This window comes from Sciurus vulgaris (genome assembly GCF_902686455.1).
Source record: "Sciurus vulgaris genome assembly, chromosome: 11".
In the NCBI taxonomy this organism is placed as follows: Eukaryota; Metazoa; Chordata; class Mammalia; order Rodentia; family Sciuridae; genus Sciurus; species Sciurus vulgaris.
Window position 1 is genome coordinate 41,549,750 of NC_136472.1, and position 20,246 is coordinate 41,569,995.

At 35.3% G+C, this 20,246-nt stretch overlaps 1 protein-coding gene across 1 annotated transcript in view; it reads left to right on the plus strand.

The window, feature by feature from the left end:
- DCDC1 (doublecortin domain containing 1) overlaps positions 1-20,246 on the plus strand; it is a gene marked incomplete at its 5' end in the record, with an annotated part of 513,039 nt that overhangs the window by 464,378 nt on the left and 28,415 nt on the right. The window contains 7 exon segments of the mRNA XM_079105478.1: positions 1,446-1,539; positions 3,859-4,029; positions 7,163-7,348; positions 8,705-8,908; positions 10,241-10,433; positions 17,484-17,636; positions 18,347-18,448. Coding sequence (XP_078961604.1) covers positions 1,446-1,539; positions 3,859-4,029; positions 7,163-7,348; positions 8,705-8,908; positions 10,241-10,433; positions 17,484-17,636; positions 18,347-18,448 — 1,103 coding nt within the window.

The following is a 20,246-nucleotide window of genomic DNA, read 5'->3' on the forward strand; positions in this document are numbered from 1 at the left end:
ACTCACAATCTAGGCTGGCAGTCCCCTCACTTCCCTCTGCCCAATCCAAAGTTCCTCTATTCTTCCCTACCTGCCCCCCATTACAGGTCAGCATCTGCTTATCAGAGAAAACATTTGGCCTTTGGTTTTTGGGGTTCAGCTTATTTCACTTAGCATGATATTCTCCAGCTTCATGTATTTACCTGCAAATGTCATAATGTCATTTTTCTTTAAGGCTGAGTAATACTCCATTGTGTATATATACCACATTTTCTTTATCCATTCATCTATTGAAGGGCATCTAGGTTGGTTTCATAGTTTAGCTATTGTGAATTGATCTGTATACTTTATATATTATTACTCTATTAGTCCTAGAGTTTATATATATATATATATATGCATATATATTAACACTATATAAATTCTAGGAGTTTAGCTATTGTGAATTTAGCTGTATATTTTATATACTATTACTTTTTTAGCCCTACACTTTATATGCATATATATATGCATATATATTAACAGTATATAAATTCTAGGAGATAACATGTATTTTTTGACATTTTTTTTGGTTGGCAATGGACCTTTATTTTATTTATTTATATATATTGCTGAGAATCGAACTCAGTGCCTCATATATGCTAGGCAAGCACTCTACCACTGAGGCACAACCCCAGCCCCAATAACATATACTTTACATTACATTCTTCTCTGATAGGTGCCTCTTTAACACAGACCACAGTAAATTAAACCTCATACAGATATGAATTTAATGCCTTAATCATTTTTATAAAATTTTAGATATAGATGTCTATATTATACTATATAATATACTTATTACCCTTGGCTGAGGGAGAATACACAAGAAAGAACAAATTTGGAATTGGGACTCCCACCAAGGTTGGAGCTTAGATTTCATTGTAAGAAGCATGTAGTATAGTGCTCTTCCATAGGGTGGCAGGGAAATTTTACTGTGCCTGGCCATAGTTGATATGTGGTTGCTAGGCAAACAGGAAGCATCCTCTGGAACATATGTGGGAGTGTGACTGGTTGTTGGGCACACCAGCATGCAAAGGGAATAGGTAACAGGAGGCCCAAAGCATGTGGTGTCCATGATGGGAGGGCAGTGAGCAGCATGTCACCAAGCAGGCCAGGGTCCCCAGGGTGTGGGCAAACTGTGATCGGGGCACCTGGTTGGAGCAGAGCATTACTGGATGTCTTCACTCCCAATAGCTGATCCCATGCAGCAGCCAGAGAGAGCAGTAGAGCCCCTTCTTCTTGCCATGTTCTTCCAGCACTCTTTACTGAGAAAGCTTAGCAGCATGCTAATCACGGGGGAGAAATAAAGAATTATCTGTTATCACAGAGTGTATTTGGAGCTGAGAGGCAATATATTGATAAGTGACACAGAAGGAATCTAATCTGGTTATGCTGCTTGGTAATGTGACTAATCCTGTTTGCTGAAGGACCTTTCACCTGGCAAGTAACCCAGACCTTGTGCTGGCAGTGTCTATGACCAAGACTAGAAATGAAGCCTGCGGCTATCCAGTTATTGTTCAGGTAAGATATGTGTAGACTAACAAGTAATCACGGCCCTTTAATTAAGCTGACGTAAAGCTTCATGTCTCCTTGTTGGGGAGAAAGAATTGTCATAGAATGTGATCTTGAATGTCATTGTTAAAATATTTATAATAGTCTGCCTAGATTTCAAATTGAGCGTGTTCGTGTATCTCTTAATTTAGTTTAATCCAACAGATGGTGATTGTGAGCTTGCTGAATGTCAGGAACTATGCTAGTTACTGAAATCAAATCCAAAGGCAAGCATGAGAAATGGTCTCAACACAATTCATGGAATTTATTGTCAAATAAACATTGCAGTCAAGTGGTGGATGCAGTCAAGTGAATAGCTATTAGATGCACCCAAATTCAATTATCAAGGACATAGGCAAGGCCCCCTTACTTGGTAACTGGAGGGAGATAGCCTGTACAGGGAGGTCTTTTGGGGACATGAGCTCATAGTGTTATTCTACCAAGCAACCCATTTGCATTACACTTTTAATACAGTTTTGCAAATGCTTACAGCAGCCAAACAATTTTTGGAGGCTCCAGAGAAGTCTGGCTTCATTTGAATTTTGGACAAAGATCTAGGAAGTTCTCTTTTCATGTTTTCCTGTCATTCCCACTTATAACCAAAAACATTTGTAAATGGATCTGTGTTTTCCATGCTAGGAGGAGAGACAGTTTAGGAGTGTTCCTGCTCTGCATTTCCTTTTTGTCATCTCCACAGTATTTTCCATCTTTTTGTTGGCCAGAATGTATTGTCTCCAAATAACATTTTATTCCGTGTTTTTAATAGCAGTGAAACAACTTGTTTTTGCAGACCCTGAATCCAAAATTAGGACAGCAATCTGGACAAATACCAAAACTTAATTAAATCTTCTATCCTTATGTTAAATAAAGACGAAGAATTTATGATAGGAGACACAGTACATAACATTGCATTCTTTTCTGTCAGGTGCCTCTTCAGCACATATCATAGTGAGATTAAACCTCATGCGGATGCAAATTGAGTGCCTTCCTTAGTTTTATAATATTGTAGGTATGGATGTCTTCCCCTGAGGTTCTCGTTTTATATGAAATAATTTAATCCTGAGATAATTTGGATCACCTTTCAAGACTTTTTCTTTGTTAATGTTTCATTTTTATTTATTGAAACAAAGGGTTTACGAGAAAATATTTGAGTTCATGTAAAATAATAAAAATGAGGCATGTTAGGTTAATGCTACTAGACCTTTTCTTGTTCCTTGAAAATATAGCCTTTGGTTTTCCAGATTTCTGAGGGAGGCTTTGTTGTTGGACCCATTAAATCAGTTCTTAAGACTCATTTATTTTCTTACTGTTAACCTGTTACTTGGTAAAATAAGTGTTACAAATTATAAAATTCCTTGAGGTGTTGTGGTATGATTAGTTATTAGCACTAATCCACTTTTTAAAATTCTGTTAAATTGAAACAAGTTATACTTGAGTCAAGTTTTATAATTAGAGTAAACTTCTTGCTTCTATTATTATTTAACTGTACTCAGAAAAAAATCTTCCTTGAATATCAGTGAAATGTAGACTAAAATATCAATAAGGTACTATTTTTCCATTTGTTAAGCTCACATTTAGGGAAGATATTGCCCATTTTGTGCAAGAATATGAGAAAAGTGGGTTATTTCATATACTATTGATAGAAATATAAAGTAAAATGATCTCTCATATCTCGAATTTTGATGTATCATAAATCTTGAGAAATGATCATACTGGAAACTTGGATGTAACTCAGTGGAATAGCACTTGCCCAGCTTGTGCAGGCTTGGGGTTTAATCCCTAACACTGCAAAAAACAAAATCTTATTTTATCAGCAACTCTTCTAGAAATTTATCCTAAAGAAATTATAATAGATTTATACAAAGATTTATTTACACTATTGTTTGCTGGTCTTTGTGTATTATAGGAAAATTTAAAAAAAAACAATCTACATGTTTTAACTGCTGGATATTAGCAAAATAAAATATCCCTGAAATTAAATGATACATATTTTTAAAAAATGTTAGATGAAGTGTCATGGAATATTGTTTAGTAAAAAAAAAAAAATTGCAATTCAAATTGTATGTATTGTGTGATTCTATTTTTGTAAATCAAAGAATGCATATTTATAAGTATAAAATCTGTGCATATAATTGCCAAAAATCAACTATATTTATCACTGTATGATGGATTTATGAATAATTATCTGCACTTTCTGAATTTATGCAATAAAATATGACTGCTATAACTATCTCATAAACTCACCTGTCTTTTTGACACCATATTTTCTCTCTCTCTTATTTTTTTCAGAGATATAAGCCATATAACAATGGAACTGCCAATCAAAAGTGGCAGTACATGGAAAATTTGAAAACATTTATGGCCTTTTATAGCACTGCCATGAATAAGGAAATCACATTGGCAAATTTTGCTGGTATTTGTACATCTTCTGTCATTAAAAGGGAAAACATTGATCAACCAGTAAGTGGTTCTTTCTTCTCAAAGATAAAAGAAAAGTAGGGTAAGAAAAGATAATTTAATAAAGCAGTAAGCTTTTTTTTTCCTTAGAAAAACTTATGTTCATACAATTTGAACACTGACTTCCAGAAGCACTGGGAATTGAACCCAGGATCTGATGTGCTAGCCAACTGCTCTTCCCCTGAGCTACATCTCCAGTTCTGATCTTTATTAGAGACAATTTCTGATATTCAATTGAACCCAGGGCCTTATACCTGCTACGCAAGCACTCTACCTTTCCAGCCCCTTGAAAATTGACTTTAAAAAAAAATTATTGATTCATTTTAGTTATACACGACAGCAGAATCCATTTTGATATAATTATACAAGCATAGAATATATCTTATTCTAGTTAGAGTCCCATTCTTATGAATGTACGTGGTGGTGAGATTTACTGTGTTGTTTCCATATATGTACATGGGAAAGTTATGTCAGATTCACTTCATGGTCTTTCCTGTGCTTATCCCTCTCCCTTCCCTCCATTCCCATTGTCTAATCTATTGCACTTCTATTCTTCCCCTCAGCACCCCCTTTATTGTGGGTAGCATCCACATATCAGAGTAAACACTTAACCTTTGGTTTTGGGGGACTGGCTTACTTCACTTAGCATGATAGTCTTCACATCCATACATTTGTTGGAAAATGTCATAGAGTCATTCTTATTCATGGCTAAGTAATACTCCATTGTGTATATATACCACATTTTCTTTATCTATTCATCTATTGAAGGATACCTAGGCTGGTTCCATAGCTTAGATATTGTGAATTGAGCTGCTATAAACATTGGTGTGGCTGTGTCACTGTAGTATGCTGATTTTAACTCCTTAAAAATGCAAATTACTAAAGTTCATGATGAAAATGGAAATATCACCACAGACACTACTGAAATACAGAAGATAATCAGAAGCTGTTTTGAAAATCTATACCCCAATAAGCCAGAACATTTTGAAGACATCAATAAGACATGTGACCTACTCAAATTGAACCAGGAGGATATAGAAAATTTAAAAGATCAATTTCAAGGAATGAGATTGAAGAAGTCATCAAGAACCTACTAACAAAGAAAAGCTCAGGACCAGATGAGTTCTCAGCCAAGTTCTACCAAACTTTTAACAAAGAACTAACACCAATCCTCCTCCAATTACTCCATGAAAGGAAAAAGAAGGGACCCTTCCAAACTCATTCAATGAAGTCAACATCACCCTGACACCAAAACTAGACAAAGACTCGTAAAAGAAAGAAAACTTCAAACCAATATCCCTGATGAACAGAGGCAAAATTTCTTAATAAAATACTGGCAAATCATATACAAAAACACATTAAAAAGATAGTGCAGCATAATCAAGTGGGTTTCATTCTGGGGTGCAAGGTTGGTTCAACATAGGGAAATCAATGTATTCACCACATCAGTAGGACTTAAAGACAAGAATCACATGATTATTTCAATAGATACAGAAAAAGCATTTGACAAAATATAGCATCCATTCCTGATTAAAACACTGGAAAAAATTGGAATAAAAGGTCATACCAGAATAGAGTTACTTTAGATTAGGTAGAGGGGAGTGGAGGGAGGGAAAAGGGTGTGAGGGTAAAAAGGATAGTAGAGTGAAACAGACATTACCTCATGTACATATAACACTGCATGACTGATGAGATTTTGCAGTATGTACAATCAGAAAAATGGGAAATCATATTCCATTTACATATGATTTATCAAAATGCATAAATGTACTCTACTGTCATGTATTACTAATTAGAACAAGTTAAAAAATTTTTTAAAAATTTTTTATAAAAAGAACAATACCTCAACATTGTAAAAGCTATATGACAAACCTAAGGCCAGCATCATTGTAAATAGAGGAAAACTGAAAGCTTTCCTTCTGAAAACAGGAACAACACAGGGATGCCCACTTTCACCACTTCTATTCTCAATAGTCCTCGTATCTCTAGCCAGAGCAATTAGGCAAAAGAACACTGACTTTTGATTGAAATCACTTAGACTCTGTGATTCTAGTTAGAAAAGAATTCAGGAAAATTATGAAGAACAGTTCTGTTCTGTTGGTCTTGCCAAGGGTCACTATTATGGCTGAAGTTATCTGGTGGTCCTACAGTAGTTTGGTGGCTCTTCCAGGCCTGGATGATCAAAGATGGCCTCCCTTACATGTCTGGCGATTGGTGGGCTCTTAGCTGTGGGCATTGATTCTTCCCTCTCTGAATTTCCCAAAAAGGCTATCTCATGTTTGTTCATATTGTAGTCTTAGGGCTCCAACTGTAGCCCAAAGAGAATAAGCTCTAAGTGCAAGTACTTCTTATACATCTTCTTTTCTTGTATTTGCTAGTGCTACACTGGGTGAAACCAGTCATGTGCCCTTTCCCTTATTCAAAGAAAAGTAATAAGGATAAAGTAACTCTAACTCTTGATTGAAGGAATAGCAAAGTCACACTTCAAAAGACCAAAAACAAGTTTGGAATGGTTTTTATTGGGGCTCTCTTTGGAAATAATCTGCCATAATCTCTCATGGTCAGTTTTCAGAGTTATAAAAAGATACCAGCTTATTTCCAATGGGTCCAATAAGTTGTGGATTTATTTTTATTTGTTTGGGGTTTTTGTTTGTTTGCTTTACTTCTATTAATAACATCATTGTGAATTCATTGAATTTTACATATTCAAACATATGCAAAATGCTTCAGTTATCATTCTTTATGTTAGTCCCAAATTATTGCTCCTTAAGCAGTAGGGGCTATTGACTCCCATGTCTTTTTGATACAATTTCTTTGCTCTAGGATAACTTATTTTCTTTCTAGCCCTTGCTTACATTGTATATTTTCTGCCCCAAATCTGGAACTGACCATTCCTTCATGAAATCCTGATTTTGGGCACAGGTTATGTTCACTGTTGCTGAATCATCATTGCAAAATTTGGTAATTACTTTCTTAAAAATGTAAATATTAGGGAGCACAACAATGTATTAAGGTTGTGATTTCAAATTTAGCATTTGGTGATGATAAAAGTGCTTTATTTATATTCTAAAGAGTTTTATAGAATACTATCATATTCAGATGTACCTATATAAAAGTACCTTTATCTGCATTTTAGGGGTACTATTATCTCTCAGCTGGTGGAAAGAGGAAAATGATGCTCTGCCTGGCCTGTGGACAATACCTAAGAGCAGAGAAGAGACTGAAACAGTTGCTTCCGGGGGTTCCATTCCTCTGTGCTTCAGGCTCCGACACCCAGAAACCCTTATCACAAGGGCCTTTCAAGGTCATCAGTGTGGCCAAGGTGTGTAATGATCTGAATTCTGCTAATGCACATGTGGCAACAGTTTGGAAACTTTGGTGTATTCATTATCTGCCTTGCACTCAAGTTCATCTCTACTCATCCAATTCATCCTCCTCAGATGCACCCTTACATATCCTGCTTGCATTGATTTCCTTTTTCCCCACTGTAATTTAAAATACTTTGTCTATTAATAGTTCCATCCACCCTGTGAAGTTAATTGAGCACTTCTGCAGCTTTAATCTGCTAACACTTTTCCCCGTTCACTGTGTCACTTTTAGGTAAGGAAGTAACTGCGAATTTTTACTTAGTGGAGCAGCTTTTTAACCTATATCCACAGGGTAAATTCCTTTTAAGAGCATGGAGTATTTCAGAGGAGATTTGACATGTTGTTGTTAGCTGTTCAGATTGGGTGCCTGAATTCACACATTCAAGTCTAATGCTCTTTAGGGCTCTTAGAAGAGGAAAAACAAAAACAAACAAAAAACCTCTGCCACTTTTATGTGACCCTTAATTTAAAATGGTACTATTTAAGAGATCCTTCCCTTCAAGTGTAGAAGTGAAAAGAGCTGAGGGAACTTGCACACCTGCATATAAAGGAACCCTCCAGCACCGCGCACTCTTAAGTCTGTCCTGCCCTGTCCCCAGATCACCCTCATCTCCTAATGCCCAGTCACATTCTGGGTGGTAACAGGTGGCACTAAACATCCATTGAAACAATAACATCCACTGAAACAGTAAGTGAAGGAGAAAGGAATCAGTCCTCTGGGAAGCCTGAGGGCATTTGATTTGGAGGAGCTGATTACAAAGATCCTCAGAATTATAGCATCTCAGATAACTTTTCCCTCAGGACAGCATCCTAGTTAGGGATGGACCGTTCACCACTCTCATCACCACGTGCTTAACTCTGTTCTCAATCCCCTCCTTTCATCAACATCTTTTACTATAGGGTGGTATCATTTTAAAGCCGAAATTAAGAGAATGTCCATGGTATTAGCATCCTCTTATTTCAATCCCAGTCTGTCTTTGGCCCTGCTTGCTTTTACCTGTCATAGGTAAAAGCAAAAGAAACAGAAACTCTAACCCTTCCCTCAAATAAAATAAGTGGAGAAGGCCCCAAACAGACCAGATTCTCAGAAGTCACCTAGTAACTCAGTGACAAGGATGGAAAAAGAACCTAGGATTTCTGTCCAGTGTCTTTCCCACTATAGCATCTGGTATCTATAGTACAGGAAGTGAGCATGGCAAAATTTAAATGCCCCTCACACACGCATTCATTGAACTGAGAGACTGAATGACGCTCAAATAACAACACTAAAAATGTTTGTGTAAATGTACAATTTTTAAAAAATGAACCAGGCTGACTTATCTTCTTGTGAGGCTGACAAAACTCTAAGTTATTATGAAGAACGCCTATTATCTTTACGGACGAAGACCTGTATGCAAGCTGTGTGTCACAGTGGTATGGCAGCGACACACCAGAAGGCAGTGAAAATAATCGCATACAGAAATGGGGATGGATATCGTAATGGGAAGTTAATTGTGGCTGGAACATTCCCCATGGTAAGTGACTATCACTTAAATGCTGCTTACGTTCTTGGGGGTAATGATAATGGTAATTCTCCTGATAAGAAAAAAACAGTGAAATTGAGTGATAAATGTCCTTGGCCAGATTCACCAATTTAAGCTGATGAGATCGAGATCTGTGTTTCCTTAAAGGCATTATTTTTTATTGTATTTCATTGGATAGACTTAAAAAATAAAAAATAAAAATATGTGTTTTTTTTAGATTGACTCCAAAGCAAAGATATAAGAGAGGAAACAAAACTACCCAATTTTCTTCTTTTTTATCATGAACAGAATGTCGTTTTCCTCCTTGCTTCCTAAGCCAGTTTCTGATTTTATGTCATCTGAGCAGTCTAGAAGATGCCACCTTATTTATCATCCGGAGCATTAGAGTGCTTATTTGTTGATAGGGTGTTTCATTTTCAAATTGGAGAAGAAGGGATTGTGTTAGGAAGGACTGTGTGGTCTGTCTTGAAGGCCACATAGTCATAGGAATGGAGGAGAGCCCAGAAGGCCCAAATCCAGGTTTGTCTTTCCATGTTTGGTGCTCATTCTGTCTGCATTCAGGCAAATACTTTAGCGACTTATTTTACAAGTGATGTTAAATAGGAGATGAAGTTCCCCTATGGACTTCTATACAAATACTACTCATCTATCCACTCACCTTATTGTTGTTCAGTAGACTAAGCAAAGTACAGAAATTAGTGACTTCAAGATTCACTCAGGGATACTGTGCTTTTATGGTCTTGGGCAAAAATATTAGCCTTTCAGCCTGTTTTCCCATCTACCAAATGGAGGTAATAATACATGTCATAGCTTGGTTTAAAAGTTAACTACTCATTTATTTTAGAGCAGTTCATCAATATGAAATATTACAATAATTTTATACCTTATCAAGCAACAAAATTGAAAGTAGATTTCTAGATTGAACAATCCTTAGAAAATATTCTGAAGCTAAAATGTATTAACATATATCAGATGCTATGTTAAATTTTTAGAGCTAGGAATTTTCACAGTGGGATTGGATTAATGTGAGATTCAATAGAACAATCTAATGTTAGAAATAATCACTAATCAAAAATCAAGATCAGGGCAGGTGATGTAGCTCAGGAGTAGAATGCTTGCTTAGCATGTGTGAGTCCTTGGTTTAATTCTTACAACTACTACTACACTACTATACACACACACACAAAATCCAGACTAGTAGTTTCTCAGATTTGTATTTTCTCAAGTTAAAGTTTTTTCTCAGATTTCTGAAAGGATAACTCTTCTTTATTATTCCAAATTCTATCACTAGATAGTCAATTCTTCACAGACTATGTTGTCTAGCTTCTTACAGAATGCACAGGACAGCTTGGGCTTTCCAGATCAGCTTCCAAAGTATATACCAGAGATGGAACCACAATCTTTACCTTGCATGATTTGGTTTTATGGGCTGTAAATGAATCATTTATGAAGAGAGATTCTGAAGAACAAAAGACAGGCTTAACTCCCGTTGGAACAGAAGAGATCACTGACAAAAGTATGTTGACAATGCTTCTGCTTATATTCAATCATGAAAAAGTTAAATGTGATTCTTTCAGTCACCTCTTCTAGAATTTTAAAATCACAGCCAGCTATTTTTGTAACTGACTTTAAGAGTCTCAGTGAGATTCTCCAAGGCATGATTTGAAGTTAAGAACTTGGGTTTTGGAGCCAGAGTACCAAGGTTCAAGTTTTAGCTCTGTCACTTGCTGAATGGCTTTTGGGAAAATTGTTTAATCACTATGTACCTCAGTTTTCTCATTTGTAAAATGAGGGTATTAATAGCCACTTCATGGAGTTTTTTAAAGGACTGAGTTGAAATAAAAAGCATATAATTTTCACTTGAATGTTGTCATAGTCCATTTTATGCTTCTGTAACTGAGTACTACAGATGCAGTAACTGATTTATAAAGAGTAGCCACTTCTCATAGATTCAGAAACTGGGAAGTCTGAAATCAAGGCAATGGTAGGTTTGTTGTCTGATGAGGGTTGCATTTTCCAGAGGAGAGAAGTGCTATGTTCTCATAAGGCTAAAGATAGAGGGCAGGAGAGTCAAACACTGTGTGAAACCTCTTTAGTAATTTCCTTCATCCCATTCACAGGAGGAGGAACTCTTACGACCTAACCATCTTCTGAAGGTCCCACTTTCTGAGACTATCACATTGACAATTAAATTTCAATATCAGAATTTTTTTGGAGGGCACAAATTCAAACCATCACACATGCCTCCCACATACCACAGAATTGCATACATACATATTCACTTGAATATATATATATTCAGTATCTATATTAAATATATTCATTTGGCCCTCATAAATATGAATATATTTATTAATAAAAGAATACATACATATACATATATATGTGTATATATTATTTTTTTACTTAGAACAATGCCTGGTTGATGTTTAGCTAAGCATTTAGAGAATAATAGTTATTATTATATATAGAGAATTTTATTGTTTTTGTTGTTGTAGTTGCTGCTGATACGTACTACATAGTTAGGTTTGCAGCAGTTCTACTTGTATAGAACATGTATAGTTTTTTCTTTTTTATTCACACATTAATTGTACAAATTAATGAGTTTCTTGTGACATTTCCATATTGTCATGTATTGTGCATTGATATTTCCAATTTCCTTCTACTTCTCTTAACATCCCCCCTCTTCCCCTTTACTAGCTTCTAAAAGTCCTCTCTACTTTCAGGTTATATTTTATTTTTACTTTATTGTTTTCACATATGACAGAAAGCATGTGATACTTGTCTTTCTGTGTCTGACTTATTTCACTTGACATGATGTCTTCCAATTCCATCCATTTTCATGCAAATGACAGGTTTTAATTCTTTATGAATGAATAATACTCCATTGTGTATATATATCTTTTCTTTATCCATTCATCTGTTAGATGTTGATGAGCACCTAGGCTGATTTCATATTTTGGCTAATGTGAATAGTGCCACAGTAAACATGGGTCAGGTATCTCTTTTGTACATTGACATAATTTCCCGCAGATACATACCCAGGAGTGGTACAGCCTGATCACATAGTAGTTCTACTTTTAGTTTTTTGAAAAAGAGAACTCCATATTGTTTCTATAGTGTCTATACTAATTTACATTCTCAACAACAGCGTATAAGGTTTTTTTTTTTTTTTCCCCTGTGTCTCTTTGCTAGTATGTGTTCTTTTTTTGTCTGTTTGGTTTTTGATAATAACCATTGTAATTGCAGTGAAATAGAATCTCACTACAGTTTTGATTTGTGTTTCCCTGATGTCTCAAGTTACTGAGCATTGTTTTCATATATTTATTGAGCATTTGTACTTCTTTTGAAAGTATGTAGTCAGGTCATTTTTGTTTGGGATACTTTTTGTTGATTTGAGTTCTTCATATATTCTGGATTTTAATCCTCTATCAGATGAATAACTGACAAAGATTTTCTCCCATTTTGGAGATTGTGTCTTAATTCTGTTGATTGTTTCACTTGCTATCAGGAGCTTTTTGTTTGATGTAATCCCATGTGTTAATTCTTGCTTTTATTTCCTGAGCTACTGGAGTCCTATCCAGGAAATTATTGCTTGTTCTAATGTCTTGAAATGTTTCTCCTGTTTTCTTCTAGTAGTTTCAGAGTTTTAGTTCTTACGTTAAGATCATTATCTATCTTTAGTTGATTTTTCTTACAAAGTGAGAGATGGGAGTTTAGTTCCAGTCTTCTACATGTGAATATCTAATTTTCCCAGCACCATTTGTTGAAGAGATGATCCTTTCTCCAGTGTATGTTTCTGTTACCTTTGTCAAGAATCAGGTGGCTGAAGATGTGTAGATTCATTTTTGGGTCTTCAATTCTATCCCAGTTTGTCTATATATCTGCTTTTGTGGTAATACTATGCTGTTTTGTTACTATGGTTCTGTAGTATGTTTTGAAATCAGGTATTTTGATGCCTCCAGCATTGTTCTTTTTGATCAAGATTGCTTTGACCATTCAGGGTTTTTTGTGCTTCCATATGAATTTTAGGACTTTTTCTCTTGTTCTGTGAAAGAATATCATTGGTATTTTGATGAGGATTGCATTGAATCTGTAGATTGCTTTGGGTAGTGTGGCAATTTAAACAATTATTTCTTTCAATCCATGAACATGGTAGGTCCTTACATCTTCTAGTGTCTTTTCCAGTTTTAAAATGTTTGGTAATTTTCACCTCAGAGTACTTCCACCTCCTAGGTTTCTTCCTAGGTATTTTGTATATTTTTTGGTGACTGTTGTGAATTTCTTGATTTCTTTCTCAGCAAGTTTATCATTGGTATATAGAAAAGCTACTGATTTTAGTATATTGTTTTTGTATTCTGCTACTTTACTGAATTTGTCAATTCTAAAAGTTTTTTGGTAGAGTCTTTAGAACTTCTATGTATAGAATCATATCATCAACAAACAGATAATTTGACATCCTCCTTTCCTATTAGTATGGCTTTTATTTTATTTCTCTTACTTAAGTGCTCTGATTGAAATTTGGGGCATTATATTGAATAAGAATAGTGAGAGTGGACACTTGATCCTGATCTTGGAGGAAATGCTGTCAGTTTTATCCATTCATTATGATGTTGGCTATAATTTTGTCATGTATAGTCTTTATTTTGGTAAGGTATGATTCTTCTATACCTTATTTATTCAGGAATTTTATCACAAAGGGATGTTGAATTTTTAAAATGTGCTGTCAAATTTGACTTGCAACTATTTTATTGAGAAATTTTGCATCTGTACCTGTCAGGGATATTGGTGTATAGTTGTTTTTTTGTTTTGTTTTTGTTTCTTTGGATGTGTCCTTAGGGGTTTTGGTAGTAGGATAATATTGACTTCTTTGAATGAGTTTAGAAGAGCCCACTCACCTTATAGTTTATGGAATATTTGAGGAGCATTGGTATTAGTTCTTCTTTACAAGTCTGATGAAATTCATCAGTGAATCCATTTGGGTCTGGGTTTTTCTTTGTTGGGAGACTTTTTATTACTGCTTCAATCTCATTATTGATTTATTGAAGTTTTTTATGCCCCCTGGGTTTGATTTTGGTAAATCTGTATATCTAGAAATTTGTTGATTTCTTGTAGATTTACCAATTTGTTAGCAAGTAGTTTTTCAAAATGTCCCCTAATGATTCTTTTAATTTCAGTGGTGTGTATTGTAATGTCTCCTTATTAATGTCTAACTTCATTTACTTGGGTCTTCCCTTTTAATTAGTTTAGCTAAGGGTTTGTCAATTTTACTTATCTTTTCAAGAACCAACTCTGTTTATTCAATCCTTTGCATTGTTTTCATCTGTATTTTGTTGATTTATACTCTGATCTTATTATTTCTTTTCTTTTACTGATTTGGGGCCTTGTTTGCTTTTTCTTTTTGTAAGACACTGAGATGCATTATTATTTATTTGAGAGCTATCATTTTGATGAAAGTACTCCTTGCTATAAACTTCCTTTTCATTGTATCCCACAAGGTTTCTTGTTTGTTTGTTTGTTTGTTTGTTTTTGTTTTGGGGCACTGGGGATTGAACTCAGGGGCACTCAACACTGAGCCACTTCCCCAGCCCTATTTTGTATTTTATTTAGAGACAGGGTCTTACTGAGTTGCTTAGTGCCTTGCTTTTCCTGAGTGGCTTTGAACTCACTATCCTCTTGCCTCAGCCTCCTGAGCCACTGGGATTATAGGTGTGCACTTGGCTCCCACAAATTTTGATAATCAGGGTGCTATTTTTATTTGATTCAAGATTTTTTAAAATTTCCTTCTGATTTCTTCAGTGACCCACTGCTCAACCAATAGTATGTTGGTCAATTTCTAATGTTTCTAATTTCTGCAGTTTCTCTTGCTGTTGATTTCTGGTTTCATTCCACTGTGATAGATAAGATGTGAGAAATTATTTCATTTTTTAAAATTTGATAACATTTGCTTTGTGGCTTTCCTTTTTCTTGTGTTCCTATGTTGAGATTTTCACATCTGTTGAATGGAAACTTTTTTCACTTTTATGTGAAGGCTTCATAGTAAGCAGGTTTCTGATGATATGTATTGGGGTATTTGTTTTGTAATGTTGAATTTAATTCCATTTAGACTTCATTGCTTAATCTCCCTGTGGCTTCTTGTAGATAGCAGATGACATGGAGTTCACCTTCTTTGGTTACTCCTGCAATGGGAGTGGATGCCCCTATCAGGTGGTGGGGGTTGCCATGTGCACTCTAATAAGGGCTCTGACACTTGGGAAGTAATTTGGATACAGAATGTTCTATCTGTGGTGAAAGGCCTGAAGTTTTTACCTGTTCAGTCACCGGTGCAGTTCCTGGTGTTTCATATGGAGAGGTGAGGACCAGGATCATAGCTTCCCCTCTGTGGCACTCACATCCAGTCTTGTTAGTAATGTGTGATATGACAGGGTGTGGTGGCAACCAATGCTGAGGACCCTCACGGATGTACTGTCCACAGGAGTTGTTTTATTTTTCTTGGTTATTTCTATGGTATTACTGTCAAGGAGTTGGATGTCATAACCCCTTAGCTGTGCCCCTTGGGGACTGGTCACCACCTGGAGACTTTTGTCCCCCATTCTTTAAGTTGAAGCATCCACCAAGGTTCAAGCAGGACTTGGTCATGGTTGGAACAAGGTACAAGTCCACTCAGGTGGACTTCAGTGTGTGGCTAAATGGCAGACACTGACCCAATGTACATGAATTCCCAGGCTTGATCCCCATCTCCACTAAATAAGTAAATACATAAATATATAAACCACACAAAAATAAGATAACAATAATAGCTGCAATCACCACAACAAAAAAGAAAGGGGAAATATAGAATATCATAAAAAAGATTCTTTAAAATTAGAAAAGGAGAAAATAAAGTGGAAAAGGGAGATAAAAAAATTAGATAAGAGTAGAATAAAAAAATTTAAAGGTATAAAAAATTCCTCCACTCTAAGATGTTTAAACAAATGGAGGAGAGTGAATGATCACAACCTATGCCAGTCAAAACTTTTCTGTCAGCCTTCTTAGGCTGTGCACCCCATGTACTGAGTGAGGGAAGGGCTAGGGGTTAGTCTAACCCCATTTCTCCCATTGTGTTGCTTGTTCTTTCTAGGTGACTAGCAGGAGTGATCCGTGGTTGACACTAGTTGGAGTTCCTTAGTTTCTTTGCATTCTGAAATATGTTAAGATCAAATGCAAAGCAATCCAGGCAAAGATTCTCTCTGTAGCTTTTTGAGCTGTGCACTCTCAATAATTCAGGGCAAATAATAAGGCAGGGCAAACACTCATTTGTTTTATTCTCTAATATTCAATAAATAATTGTGTGAACACTTAGTGCCTAGCTGGTTACTAAAATATTTAATTCTGCCTTTATTTGGCATATGGAATATCTGAACTTCAAGTTGTATAAGACTATAATTTCAAGCACACGTCTTTCATATTCTTATTTAAAAACCTGGTTGGAAGTACAGAGTAATGTTATTCATGCAGAAAAATATTATCCCTTCTCCCTGTATTCCAAAGGTCATCCAAGAATCAGTTGTGGACTGCTCCCTTTATAGAATTGTCACTTGGTATTATGCCATCCCTTTGCATTGAGAAACTTTAAAGAAATCATTGTTCAGCAGAATTCAGCACAATGTTTACTAGGTAGGAAGTGGTTATGAGCACAGGCACTGCAAGGACATGGCTTGGATTCTAATCCTGAGCTGCCACCACCCAGTGGTGTCACTAAACCTCAGTTATCTTTATAACACAGGATTGGTAATTGGACCTACTGCAGTATATCATTTTGAGAATCACATGATACAGGGTATGTAAATTCCTTAGTAAAATGCCCACCACATGATAATATATGTTAATTTCTGTTGCAGCATACAGATTACCTCTTCATGAGGACCCTTGAATGAATTTCTCCCTGAATTCAGGATCAGGAAAAGTGCATCTTCTGAGAACTTATATCTACATGTGGACCATATTAATCTGTAAATTGTTTTCCTCTTGGGCCACTAGGAAGCTCAGAACATAAATTGTTTTGTCTCCAGTAAATAAAACTAATGTAGTATTTATTTTTAAACAATAAAAATAATGTTAGCATTTCTTGACACTTGTCAAAATAAATAGGCCAAAATGATTTCTTCTACATTTTCTGTTTTAATCTTTCCAAAATGAGATATTTCTATCCATTTAAAACAGGAGTACATTATCTGTGGCTTTGGTCTGCTCCTGTACTTATTTTCCCCTTTATTTTTTATTTTAAATCTCTTATTTTTCCCATTTCAGAGTAAGTATTAGTAAGTCACTTCAAATTTCTTTCAGAACCCAGATCATGTATAAGAAAGGAATCGAAATATATGTTTATAATCACATTTGTTTGTGATAGCTAAATTTTTCTTGCTTATGAAGTTTCTGACCAAATTTATATATTGGCCTCTAGTTTTGGTATTGCCTGATATTGTTGTTAATGAATAAGAAAATATTTTGAATAAACAAATGAATTCAGAAGGCATATTTATTTATTATTCATCAAACAATGGTAAATGTGTTTTTTGTTTCCCAGAAAACTCTAGACTGAAATTGAGAGACAAATTGCTTCCTGGCTCTGTGAAATCTGATAGTTTGGATGGTATAGATAAGTCTTTGCTCACCCTCATCCTCAGAAATCCTGTTGCTGTCTGGGTATCTTGTGGTGAACCATTTATACCTCCAAATGGTAAGTTTTTTATTTTTACTTTCTTTCAAGTAATTATATGAAAGGGGATAGAAATAAATCTTATGTCATAACAAGAAAATGAATTAAGTGTGTATAATGTCAACATAATAACATCACATCTATGTAAAGAACAGGAGGTCCATCAATTAATATGTGCACGAAGATAGCTATACGTCCATATTTGCACAATTCCCTGCTTTTTCTTACTGGAATGGAGTATTCTGCATGGAAAAAATGTCTAATTTAGTTGATAAAGAGATCCTTGGTCTATAAGACGGAGAATAATGGTATACATTAGAAAATAACAAATGAGTTTAATTCACACTGAGGACGACCTGTCTGCACATTTTCATTTTTAAGAATTGCACCCTTTAGGCAGTAGGTGGATGTTTAAAAAATGAATGGTTCCAAGCCAGGCTTTCATCACCTCCAAATAGTTTGTGGAAGTAGAAAATGAAATATGGCTATTGCATATGGTAAATCTATATAATAAAACAGCACTGTTCTTCTTTTCTTCCATAAAGAAATGCCGTAAGCCCTGTCATCTTTCAAGTGAGGTTTCTTTTAATGACCCTTACCTTTTAATTACTTGTTTCTAATTGAATCTATTTCTTGAAGCAGAAAGTTCTTTATGAATTATTAGTGTTCATGATAAATTACTGTTGATAAAAGAATGTAAGGTAAAATATCATGTATTTTTATTATTCTAGCTTTGCAGAAAGCAGAAAAATTAGAGAAGCAGAACTGGCTAAAAAAGGACAAAATTTTGGCTGATTTAGATACCATGAAACACAAACTGAGACAGTTAAAAGGTCAGTATGAATTAAATCAACATAGCTGTGTTTAATTCTAAATGTAACCTCAATTTGCTAATAGTTATTTTCTACAATTAAATACCAAATGTTTAACATAAATATTGTGTTACACAGTCATTTGAGCAGAATCCAAAGCCTTATAATACATTTTTGTATTGATTTTATATTTGTAGATTTTATATTAATGGGAACACCATATAACACATATACATTTAAAAAATTAGGACAGTATGTGGGCCAGATAATCACACTTTTGCTTTTGAAATATTCCCTAAATTAACTTTTTATGGGCTTTGGAATTAGTCTTTGTTTAAACAAAATCTTTCTGTGATTCCTTGGGTATTGTTTTATTTTTGTTGTTTTTAATAATGAGAGTAAGGAAGTACTAAAATTTTCAAAGGTCATTGTCAATATCACAAGGACTCCAATTTTTTTGCAACATAAGACATGCTATTCATAGTCAAAGTGATCAATTGGCATAGTTTGTCATCTTTCATTCTCTTTTTCCATAGAATCTTGGGATCCTGGACTTAAACTACTTCTAGCACTTGAGAAAGAAGTGGTTCCTCAGAAAGAAATAACATTCAGGAGACTTTAGATGAGGGAGAATTTATGTCAAGCTTTGTAATAGCAGAATTTTAACTCCCAAATATGTGCACTGTCTTATGGCAAAAGCTTATGTATCTTGCTTCAATAAATAGCACAAATAACAGCACAAGACAGAACTCTGATTTGAAATGGCTATTGTCCATTTCTTACCAAAGAAATGTTGGTTAGGTATAAATGAAAAATCTCTACTACTACTCCTGGCCTCTTCTGTTCCTACCACTAGACATTTTCACTTCAAAGTTCTATGGACACGTCCAAAACAAAATCTATCACATCCCTCCAATACCAGTGCCTCTTTGTTTCTTCTAGCAATAGGTTCTACCACCATCCACCCAGGTATTATGCCACAGAATCCTGGAAGTTATTCTTGGTGTCTCCTTCTCCCCCATCTTTCCCAAGAAAATATTTAGTAAGTCTTGTTTCTCTGAATCTGTTAAGTTGTTCTCAAATGATTTCTAACCCTTTTAGTCTCCAATTATTATCCATATTCAAGCTTCTAATATCCAGTCCTTGGATTATAGTAAATTTTCAAACTGGTCTTCCTGCTCCAGATGACAGCAGTTACCTTTATATGAATAGTGGTGATGTTCTAGAGATGAAGTGATCATGCAGAAATGCAAAGGAGTCATGGTACTGTAGGCATAAAAACTTTCAAGGGTTTCTTCTCCTAGGTTGGAGATGAAGCTCCTTATGTGGGTCTTCCTGACCTCACTTTCTGTGAGTCCCCTCTCTCTCTGCTCATCACCCTCCAAACATTTCACACATGCTGTCTTCCTGTGAGTGACACCACTCGGTTCCCTCTGCCTTGGTGTTGATCCTACTCATTCTATATATATTTTAGCTTACTTGTTACTTCTAGAATCTTCCTTCAACATTCCAAGCCTGGGATAATGTGATGTATCACACCCTGAATTTCTCTTCTGATGGTTCTCATCACATTATTATAATCACCTTTTTATTTGACTATCTCCCTCTTGTCAGATCATAAATTCTATATGCTTCTAATTTGTTATTTGAATAACTGTGGAATAATTCCAGTGACTCAGAAGGCTGAGAAAAAGAGGATTGCGAGTTTGAGGCCAGCCTTAGCAAATATTTGACCTCCCAACAACTTAGCATGACCTTACTCAAAATAAAAAAGAATGGACTGTAACTCAGTGGTAAAGCAGTCCTGGGTTCAATACTC